We start from the raw sequence: 11,418 nt of genomic DNA, 5'->3' as shown, positions 1-11,418 counted from the left end.
GTGATGGAAAAGACCTGTCTTCTCATAAACACATTCCAGATTGTTGGATTCTTGGGATTCTCGGAGGGTCAAGAACAGCCATTTACGCTGAACAGCCAAAGATCCCGAGGAGGACATTGGAGATGCTGATTTTGACCATGCCAGGACGGTGCCTACGAGGAGAACCTCAAAAGCTTGTATTCCCAGAAGATAGAGCTATGAAATTAGTTACATCACAGAACAATGCAAAACAATGGTGTATATAATAATACAACAATAATAATAATACAAAATCATTTTTCCAGAATAACAAATGAGATATCGTTACTTTACATTTTAAAACAACTGAAGAAAATGTAAGTAAAAAAGTTGAAATCAATGCTTGTTTCTTAAAAACAACTTTATTTAGCACATCTTCAGAAGACAGTATTCCGAAATACCCTCCCACTGGAAATGCACATTTTTTACTACCAGTTCATTCTTTTCCTGGCATCTTCAGCAAGCTGCCTCCCATAGCTTTGACACTAAATACAGTATTTCAGGGTAAAATGGGTGCAAACTCATCTGTGGTGTGAAGCGTTTCAATTTACGTTAGACTGGTTAAAGTCAAGAATGTTAAACCCCCCCACCAATCTTACCAGAGGCTTAAAAACCTGATAAAAGTGAATTACTGTACACTTTGTTATTACTAATTACAAAAAATAAATCTTAATTAGAAACATGACAATTCAAAATTCTCAGCCTCCCAGAAAAAGCATTTGAAAATCTAAAATAAAATTAATTCAGTTGGAGTTTAAAAACCATGTAAAGCAAATTTTAATGATCAATTATTTCTTGCTTAGCTGATGCTTACATTCAAATTATATCCATACAGCTGGGTATTTTTTTCTGGGTAAGTACTTTGACCGAGGGTACGTCATTAGCCAAGCAATTATGGGTGGTTCAGAACTGAGCCAAAGTCATCATCTACTGAGGGACACAATCTGTGAAGAATGCAGAACTGAGATACCCTGTTGCTATTCAAAGCCTATGGGCAGAAAAGTAAAACTAAGGGAGTAAGTCAGCGATGGTACTGCATGGTACAGCATAAAGTCCCGTGTGTGTGTTCGTCCCACAGTGCAGATCTGCTATGCCACACCAGTACTGGTTGGCTCCAGGCCACTGGAGATGGTCTCATACCCGACAGAAACAAGTGTTAAGACACTGCTCTCGATCTCTGGCTGCGCTTCAGACTGAGGCGGGTCGGCTTTGGCCCGCTTCCTATCGGCCACCTTGGCCCTTGTCTTTTTCTCGGTCTCCGCCTCATCCTTCCTGGCCTTCGTGTTCTTCACCTTGCTCTTGCCTTCAGTCTTGGCCCTGGCCCTGCGCTTCCTGACCCGGTTCTCCCTCTGCGCCTCCTTGGGTTCCGCCTCCCCCGAGAGGATCCGGATCTGCTTCTCTATGACGCGGTTGATCATGTCAAAAGCCACGTCTATCATGCCGGCTCCGAAACCGTGCGTGGCGTTATTGAAAGTCCTGCTGTTTTCTGGGTCGTGGAAGCACTTCCTCATTTCTTCTAGATGGTTCCTAAAGAGAAAACAGTGGCTTTTCAAGACTCTTTCCCATTCAGAACCTCTCTGAAAGCAGCTAGACGCACAAGTGTCAGTCGTTTAGCTGAAAAGATTTGACCCGTTTCTTAAAAAAAAATTGTAGAAATTATAAAATAGTGTCAATTACTGTGCAAAACACATGACGGTGATCCTCGAAATTATGTAAAAAGGAGGATTAAAGAGTTAAAGAGTGAGAGGATCACCATGCACCTCGTCTCGATGATCTTGGACCAGTGTTGCACTTGGTTGGTTTCCGGAACGAGCTGTTTCGCCACGTTGTCGTAATCCATGTACTGCGAAGCAAACTCCCTCATGTCCTTGCAGAGGGCAGCGGTGTCACCTGTCAACATTGGGCACACTTTACTGTCTTTAAATTCTGCTTAAAAAAAAGGACGGAAAACTATACACGACTTCACTTTTACATTTACTCATTTAGTGACACTTTTCTCCAAAGTGACTTACAATGTTAAGCTACCTATAACTATTTACCCATTTATACAGCTGGGTAATTTTTTAATGGAGCAATTCAGGGTAAGTACAGTACCTTGCTCAAGGGTACTACAGCAAATCTGTGACCTTCAGATCCGAAGGCAACAGCTCTAACCAGTACACCATCAGCTGCCTACTCTTCTTACTGAACTGACACAGAGTACTGAATAAGGTTACTGAAAATTATCCAGAAGTACATATAAAACACATATAATAAAGTAAGGCAGCTAGCAACAGTGGAGAGGAAAAGAAAAAAACTCCCAGTCACAACCAAAGGGGTGAAAAATAAAACTCTGAGGGTCCAAGTCCCAGTGGCTGCCCACCCCTCCTCAGCGATTCGACCATGACACATTCCTCTCTGTACCGTGGTAGTAATCAAACATCTACTCACTCATCTCGAGAAGCACTCCCAGAAGCTTGTGACACCTACCTTCAGTCAGCTTGGAGAAAGAGCTGGACACGGCCGTGGTGGTGCTGGGCGACAGGCCGAAGGAGTTGAGCATCTCGAGCAGGGCTTTACGACTGGCTGGTCCGCGGCTCACACGCGTGTAGGCCGCCAATGAGCGGAGGGACATCTTCTCCGGCGACTCCAGCCTCCTCTTTACTTCGTCGTAATGGATCTGGTACTTGAGCGCCTTGGAGCTTTTCATGTTGGGGTCGAGGAGTGAGGCCACCTGCGCAAAGGGGATCCCGGGGACAGATCCCTGCTCCACTGGCACCTCGGTTGGCTGCTCGCTCTCCTGCCCCTCGCCCATCTCGGTCACCACTTCAACTGGCGCCTGGGTCACCCCGGCGACCAGCGCCTTGCCCAGACCCTCTACTGTGGCCTGGCCCAGTGTGACCACTGTGGCCTCGCTGAGACCCTCAGTCTGTGCCTTGTGGAGAACCTCCACTATCTCCACAAGGGGTGCTTCCAGGGCCACCTCCACCATCTGCACCTCCTGCAGGGCCTCGCCCTCCTTGCACGGGTTGATCTCCATTCCCTTTTCTCCCGCTGGCTTCTCCCTGTCTGCGTCTGCTTGCCTTCGCTCAAGATTTCTTCTTCTTCACATTTTTCACTTTCAGTTTGAATCTTCGTTAAGAAGATTTAATCCTGGTTTTACTGGCTTGTCCAGCCATTTAGAGAGGAGAAAACAGTAAACAAATTAAATCTGAATATGAAGTCTGCATGCTCTCCCTGTGATCCCGTGGGTTTTCGTCCTGGTGCTCTGGTTTCCTCCCACAATCCAAAGACCTGTTTCAGGTGAATCTGTGACTCTAAATAACCCTTATAGTGTGACTATGTGAGTGAATGCGTGTGTGTGTGTTTGGCCCCTGATGGACTGGTGCCCTGTCCAGGAAGTTCCCTGTCTTGTGCACTATGCATGTGGGAGAAGCTCTAAACTACCATGACCCTGCACTGGAAAAGCAGTAGATGCAAATGGAAAACAGGGATATTAAATCAGAGTAATAAAGTGCAAATGTGAACCATTACATATTTTCCCATGTCAGAAAGGTAAGGTGAGGGTGAGAGGTCCCGTATGCCAGGTCCATTCCGGATCATTCTTTCAAAGGGCAAGAATCCACTTGAAACCCTGCAAACTTGTCAACCCACAGACCAACAGCTGCCAGGATCTCAAAAGTCAAACTCTATAGGTTAATGATCAAACCAACCCTATCAGTTTTAATATTTATATCATAGAAGTGCATAAATGTAAGTCATTAAGCAAATGTGTGCAATTAGTTTTATTTGTTTCATGTTTATATAAATTGGACTAAAAGGCTTATGAAGACAATTCCACTTCAGCTGGTGTTTTCAGGTTAGTTAAGACACCTGCAGTAGTAATGCCTCTCCAATATTTCTAATATTTCTCTATGATTGGCTCCATTCCTGATGACCGACAGTGACTCTTCCAGTCAACGGGGTGTGTTGGACACACTTTTTGTGCTGGACATCGTTAAAATTCGGAGGACTCCCTCAACCAGGGTACCAGATGGCCCACGGTCCGTGACTTTTCCAGCCAATGGGGTATGCTGGACGTCACTGAAATTCGGAGGGTTCCCTGAACGGAGGACCAGATGGCCGCGATGGAGGCAGCCCTCCGAATTTTAATGAATAACGATCACGAGTAATAAATAATCCGGAAGCGCTGCGCCACGTTTGAGTTGGCCGAGGAGCTTTAATTCGTGTGGAGGCGCCGCCAAGTTTTGCAGCACACACACCGATCCTGGCACGGTGCGGGGAGACAGTGACGGTGATGGAATTAATATTCGTTCATGTTCGTATTCGTGTTCGACTGTGTGTTAGGACGGCGAACAACGTCCTCCTCAAACTGTGACAAACACGACGCACTAATATAACTGAAGACACAGCGGCCGTCGGTGTGCCGTGAGCCGAAGGGGCTCCAGCGCTGACCGAATGCCACTGCAGGCTTGCGGTTCTCCTACTTACCGCTCTTACTAGGCGCTTTTTAGCTGTTTCGCACTGATCCTGGAACAGTCAATCTGCAAACAAGCGACCATTCTCTTTTTCGGCAGAGCCCGGAAGTCCCCAAATGCTTAAGCACGTGACCACCGCAGTCCAACACATGGCGTCTATTGGTTACTGAAACTGTCAATCATGACAGTTCCCTCAAGCTATTGGGTATCTCAATGTCATTCAAACTTTCGGTTGCTTAGGGGTGGATTTCCGGCTATGAGTGTGAATGATGCTGAGGTTTATCTGGCGCGTACGTGGGGTGTAAGGGTTAGGTACGTGCGTAAAGGTATTTTTAGTTAGTTTCTAGTTTTTTTTCTTTATATTTAGGTATATTTGCCTCTGGCTTTGTACAAGGCACGTCTGTCAATTTGTAACAATAGAATACCAAGGAATTGATCCTGATAACTAACTAGAAAATCTCTTTTTAAATAAAACAAAAGTTGATGAAACTCAATTTTTCTCTGCAACAGTACAATTTTACATTGCCTTTGTGTATAAAAAATTTAATCTCATATTAAGCCCAGTGTCTTACTCAGAATGTAACAACGCAACGCAGTTTCCCCCAGTTTATTTGCACTGACCACCACCCACCCACACCTGTGTTCAGCATAAAAGCCTTTGAGAGCAAACCCATCATGTGTCTCAAATGATCTCCCCAGCACAATATAATTATAAAATATATTTGTAGCACTATAATGAAACTTTGCTATTTGTTATGCCAAGATAAGACAACATCAACCGGTGACAAGACTGCGCTGAACAGTCCAAAGGTTCATGCCATAAAATTGGTTGTTTATGGGTCTGCAAAATGCCCGGAAGGAACACTCCCATGGGCAGTTCTCAGAAGTTTCACATAACGTGCCCTCATTCGTACTCTGGACCTCCGTTGTGGAAGTGTCTCCTACTTTCCGGCACCGTGCGGATGGAGTAATGTTCGTAGAGGTGTCAGATCTGCGCTTTTCTCCACGGGCTTCATTTCAAGCTGATCAACGTTAAGAGTTCTTTCTGATTTGTGGACAATGCCCTCTCCCGTGCGCTTCTGTCTGCTGTATAATGTTATAAATGAGCAGAACACCTTCCGCTGTGGAGATGTGCTGGGCGGCAAGGTGATCCTCCAGCTGACCAAGGATACCAAAGTCCAGGAGCTGGTCATCAAAGTGCGGGGCCGAGCCAAGGTGCATTGGGAGGTGCAAAGTATTGGCGTAAATGACACATATTCTGCAAAAGATGAATATTTCAGACTGGACCACATCCTCCTTAGACCGTCAAACGCTGAAGGTTGGACCCTTTACATTTTTAACACAAACTATGAAAATGTTATCGATAACGGTGAGTTCTGAACCCACCGAGTACAAAGGGAATAATCTTAAATTGTTTTTCACAAATTGCTGTCTTGATTTTAAAGCTATTTACAGACCAATATGTTGATGAATACACACACCCTTGTCCCATTCGGGGTCATGGAGCCTACCCGGCGTAAGGGACACACCCAGGACAGGACACCAGTCCGTCGCAAGACACCCCAAGCGGGACTCGAACCCCAGACCCACCGGAGAGCAGGACCTGGTCCAACCCACTGCGCCATCTCACCCCCATCTTGTTTTATTGTGCTTATTTATGATCCTTAACTGCTGTCGTTTATTGACTCTTGGAAAGCCTGTCATGATCACTGGTTAAAGAAAACAGATCCATGAGTTTCACACTTAGCACTGTGGTTTAAGGAAGTTCTCCTTACAGGTTGCACTGATTGGAAAGATCTGTTAATTATTATCACAGCAGCTATTCTTACTACTGGCTTACACTAAAATGTCCAGGGTTGTGATGCCAAAGACATGCTGCTCAGGTTCACCCACAGTGTGTGAGTGACAGAGTGAGTGTGTGTGTTCCACTGATGTACGGATGAGCGACCCATTGGAAGTAGTGTATCTAGCAGTGTAAGTCACCGCGGTGAATAAGGTGCGTGGGCTGATAACACTACATAGAGTTCATTGGAAGTTGCTTTGGACAATAGCGTCTGCTAAATAAATGAATGTAATAGAAATATAAACAAAATTGTCAGAATTAATTATTTCCCATGATGGCTGATGCTTGGTAAGGTGATAAATGACAAGGCCCATGTGGAGCGGCAGCACTGCATTAGCAGGTATTTCCCCAAATACGTAGTCCAGCTTCAGTGTCATGGCCATCATGTTATGCATACTTACTAACTCCACTTGAGATGTGTTAACACCCCAATATTAGAGCAGTTGTTCCTTTGACATTTAAGAGTAGTTAAATAGTTACTATAATCAGTTAAGCTCTTCTGCTTTCCGGTGACGTCCACAGTTGATATTTGAGCGTTAAAGGTCTCTCGCTGCACCATCTGTTGTGAGAGCATTTCACAAATGGGGACCTTGACATGTGGGAAGAGAAATTAATTCAGCTCAGACACATCACACACACATTGACTGAAACCGCTTGTCCCAAGTGGGGTCGCAGCAAACCGGAGTCTAACCTCGCAACACTCGCGTAAGGCTGGAGGGGGAGGGGACACACCCAGGATGGGGCGCCAGTCCATCGCAAGGCACCCACAGCAGGACTCGAACCCCAGACCCACCAGAGAGCGAGACCCGGCTGAGCCTGCTGCGACCCTGCTCGGGACAAGCAGTTGTTGATGACGGATGGTTACTAAGCTTTGTAGGAATTTATTCAGTAATTTTTATTTTTAAATGTTTATTACTTAAGAGGGGGGCGTGGTGGCGCAGCGGCTTTGGCCCTGTTCTCTGGCGGGTCTGGGGTTCGAGTCCTGCTTGGGGTGTCTTGTGACGGGCTGGCATCCTGCTCTGAGTGTGTCCCTTCCTCCTCCAGCCCTGTGCCCTGTGTTGCCGGGTTCGCCTTCGGCTCGCCGCGACTCCACTTGGGACAAGCGGCTTTAGCCTGTGTGAGTGTGTGTGTTAATTAAGAACATTATTTTTGTAAGCATTCTCACTTTACAGCTTTACAGCTTTTTACCCCAACCAGGTGCCTAAGACTTTTGCACAGTACTATATTTGCCGCACTTGCCACGAGAAGTGGATTCCTTGCTTTTTGTGTTGACTGCTACAGGCTACAGCGATAACGCTAATCCATTATATTAATAAACATAATTAATGTATATTACATTAATATATTAATATAGCAGGTTTGTTAAAAGAGCTTATGGTGCTTTCAGTATTGTAACGCTCAGGTTTATCTGTCACCTGGGAGTGTCTCCAGAGGAATCGCTGCATTTGGTGTGAGAATGGGATGTGAATCTGTGCTTTGGAGGTCAGACAGAAGGGAAGTTTGTTTGCAAATGCTCATGGTCAGTTATCACAAACATCCAAAAATGTCACTGCTTTATTATAAAATGTAAACTTGTTCTTTTCAGGCAGTGTTGCCCTTTCTGCTGGAAGCCACATGTACCCATTTAAGTTTCGTCTTCCCAAAGAGTAAGAACTGCCCCGCAGCCTGAGCGCTGCAGTCTTTGACACCTTGATTCACGACCAGACTGGGTTCTCCCAGAATTTTCCAGGCTATTTTTCAGTCGGATTTCTGTTTTTTTTTTCCTTCACAGGGACATCCCTTCATCCTTTAAAGGGAGTCATGGCTCAATCAAATACACCCTGAAGGTCATACTGAGGCGTTCCTGGCGGTTGCCAATAATAGACGATGTTGAGATCATCTTTCAGTCAAAGGCTGGCGTGAGCAGCCCTCGGCTGATGGTGTGTAAAACAGAGTGAACGCCTTACAAGTGCTACCCTTACCGCTACTGCCAGTTGCACTGCAGTATTTGTTCACCATTGACATTTATACACAGCCGTTGTATTGCTTTGCCTTTTCCTTGGTGAAAATATAAATTGTGAGTGAGGGGTTTCCATGTGCTCTTTGTCCTACAGACACCTCACTATGGGTCTGTTGAGAAGAAGTTCAGTGTTTTTACTTCTGGGAGAGTCTCCATGAATGCCAGATTGGATAAGAAGGCATACATGCCAGGTGATGAGTTTTGCTCAAGCAGAGCAGTCTTTTTAGGAGTGGAGATTTGCAGTCCCCAAAATGATCTTGAACAGTCCAACAACCGCTAGGGATGTTTAACCTAAATGTTTTATCAGAGGACTGTGGTGTCCTCCGGAAAAAGGACAATACCAAGCAAGTGACATACTGGCTCTCAGTTTCATCTCTGTCTTAATATGAGCCAAACTGTAAAGGAATGTTTTTTTCATGGTAACAGAAATCACAGGTTTGTGTGTTTATATGTGACACTTTATAAAACTATAGAGGAATATAGTTAAAGGCAAATTGTTCTCCGTTCTTTTTGGTTTGCTTGCAGATACGGTAGTTGGCCTGGTTTTCTGAACAGGTGTCTAATGCTGGGACTGTTCTGCAGGTGAGGCGATGAAGATCACAGTGGAAACTGACAACTGCTCTTCACGAGAACTGGCTGTCAAGATCTCTTTGGAGCAAGTTCAACTGTATTTCGCAGAAGGAGAAACCAAAACTTCCACGACTCGAGTTGCAAAGTGGATGCTGAAGCCAGTTCCCACCAACACACAACAGAGTCTAACCGAAATGCTCACCATCCCCCATGACCTGCCTCTTTCTTTTTTCAACTGCAGTATCATCAGGTTGCATTATGTCCTTAAGGTACATGTCCAGAGTCGAGGGTTGGGGAGAACTTCGTTCCTTAAAACGAGCGTAAATTTTTCCAACTAAAATGATTTGTGAACTAATGACCCGGCCCCTAATCCAGGAAGTGCCCTATTTTTTCTAATATTTTGTTTGCACCTTGACATATAATGGCTACCATTTCTCAAAACTGCTCTGCTTCATTTCTTTTTTTTCAGGTCTATATGGATGTTCCGTATGCAGCTGACCCGTGGATTGGTTTCCCATTGGTCATTGTCTCTGAAGATTGTGCACGTACTTTGGCGACCAAGCCAGACATTCCGACACCATTCGGAGCAGTTGGGAATGGCAGTGAAAACAGTGACCCCTCTTCTTCAGAATCATGTCCACTCGATGGTGCACCAGATATGCTTCCGCTTCATTCTTCCTCTAGCACACCTCCAGCCTTTAATTCATTCGGTCAATGTCCACCTTTACTCTGCAATGCTGCCGACCCATTTCCACCCCAGACTTGCCCAGAGGAATCTCAATCTGATTACCAAGAGTGTCCTTGCACACCCCAAATTGAGCCAAAGACACATCCAGTAGAAGGTGTGTTTGAATACTGCTCATCTCTAACTGACTCTGAGGGGAAAGAACCTCAGTAGCTGTAGATATTGCCAGAAGAAACATGAAACTGAACTGAACTGAAAAGAACTAAATTGCATGAAGATCTTAGGATGCTTAGGTATATATAATTTTCCAGGTAAAAATTAACATTTTGGAAATATGTAATTTATTGAATATTCACTATTTCACACCAGCACCTCCACCTAGGGACTTCGAACAAACATCTAGTTGCCATGACTACCAGATGTCTGTTTAGATGACGGTTCATAGTGACTCACCAAGAGAGAGAAACCAACTGCATGACCACACCCGCACCACAACCAGCAGCAACTGACTCCAATTAAGCACCTGATGACAATCGGAGCAGTCAGCTATAAAAACTAAGCCCCCTCCTTCCCAGTCATGGAATCTCTTTGAGACAATTGTTCCTCCTGTGATCGTGGTGCTTCCACAGAGCCCTATCAGCTCTCTCTTGTCTACCTCCCTCCTTGTTCCCCTCACCTGTCTTCTTGTACCTTTTCCTGTCTGCTGTGACATCAACCCTCGCAACGTCCTCATCGACCATGTCCTCGGATTCTCCCCACGTACAACGTCTATGCCTCGGATTCACCACGATTGTCCCTGATTACGAGTACTGCCTTGTCCCAAGAACCTTTGCAACAAACGATCCTGCAATTGGGTCCACACCCGGGTCCCCGGTCTGCACAAAGAGACACCAGCAACCAGAGACTGCAGTTCTGCGGTGCGAAGTGTCTACCTTTTTCCCTGAAGTACTTTCCAGTCTGGTGTTCTTGCAAATAAACATTGCTTTTCTGTTTAACAAACCAGTGTAGCAGTCATCTTGGGTCTAGAATTATGGAATTTTCACAACATGTACATTTTTTTCAGAACTCCTATAAAATGAAAAATTTATAAATTTTTGATTTTTTATGCTTAAGACTCGTGTGCAGAGAATGCGATTTTGCCCAGTCTGATCCAATTCACATTTCTCTGCCTTATTTCAGCTTCTCAGCAATCAGCACAGTAATTTTTCTCCTTCTTTTTTCTTAATTTCATTCTCCTCTCAGTTTGTATTTGTACACTATAATAAAGTTAAAGAAAATACTACAGTATTTTGACTATTTCTTCAGCCAATATTTAATAGGGAATATTTTGTAATGAGAGGGGGCGCGGTGGCGCGGTGGGTTGGACCGGGTTCTGCTCTCAGGTGGGTCTGGGGTTCGAGTCCCGCTTGGGGTGCCTTGCGGCGGACTGGCGTCCCCTCCTGGGTGTGTCCCCTCCCCCTCCGGCCTTACGCCCTGTGTTGCCGGGTAGGCTCCGGCTCCCCACGACCCCATATGGGACATGCGGTTCAGAAAATGTGTGTGTGTGTGTGTGTGTGTGTGTGTGTGTGTATTTTGTAATGGTAGGGGGTACGGTGGTGCAGTGGGTTGGACCGGGTCCTGCTCTCCAGTGGGTCTGGTGCTCAAGTCCAGCTTGGGGTGCCTTGCGATGGACTGGCGTCCTGTCCTGGGTGTGTCCCCTCCCCCTCCAGCCCTATGCCCTGAGTTGCCAGGTTAGGCTCTGGTTCCCCACGACCCCGTATGGGACAGGCGGCTCAGAAAGTGTGTGTGTGTGTGTATTTTGTAATGGAAAAAGTCTGAGTGAAGTTGAATGTAAGTCCTGAACAAT

The 11,418-nt window shown here is 45.5% G+C and overlaps 1 protein-coding gene across 2 annotated transcripts; it reads right to left on the bottom strand.

The window, feature by feature from the left end:
• Positions 1 to 418: 418 nt before the first annotated feature.
• Positions 419 to 4,566, bottom strand: LOC108934878 (uncharacterized). Of its 2 annotated transcripts, none has more exons than XM_018753046.1 (4): positions 4,489 to 4,566; positions 2,488 to 3,163; positions 1,779 to 1,908; positions 419 to 1,545 (listed from the first exon to the last, which is right to left on the bottom strand). In XM_018753046.1, the coding sequence occupies exons 2-4, from the start codon at positions 3,035 to 3,037 to the stop codon at positions 1,107 to 1,109; spliced, it is 1,119 nt and encodes a 372-aa protein (XP_018608562.1). In that variant the 5' UTR covers positions 3,038 to 3,163; positions 4,489 to 4,566; the 3' UTR covers positions 419 to 1,106. The 2 variants fall into 2 exon arrangements, with proteins under 2 accessions (XP_018608562.1, XP_018608564.1); XM_018753048.1 differs by having other exon boundaries at positions 2,488 to 3,159.
• Positions 4,567 to 11,418: the final 6,852 nt, after the last annotated feature.

This window comes from Scleropages formosus, chromosome 3, assembly GCF_900964775.1.
Source record: "Scleropages formosus chromosome 3, fSclFor1.1, whole genome shotgun sequence".
Taxonomy (NCBI): Eukaryota; Metazoa; Chordata; class Actinopteri; order Osteoglossiformes; family Osteoglossidae; genus Scleropages; species Scleropages formosus.
Note: the sequence above shows the minus strand (reverse complement) of the source record. Positions and strands in the feature narration are given on the sequence as shown.

Excerpts from the sequence above, each read along its gene's own strand:
- LOC108934878 (XM_018753046.1), bottom strand. The coding sequence starts at position 3,037 with ATGGAGATCAACCCGTGCAAGGAGGGCGAGGCCCTGCAGGAGGTGCAG. Across the intron at positions 1,909-2,487 it reads TTTCTCCAAGCTGACTGAAG|GTGACACCGCTGCCCTCTGC; the intron begins GTAGGTGTCACA and ends CAATGTTGACAG. Across the intron at positions 1,546-1,778 it reads TCCAAGATCATCGAGACGAG|GAACCATCTAGAAGAAATGA; the intron begins GTGCATGGTGAT and ends TTTTCTCTTTAG.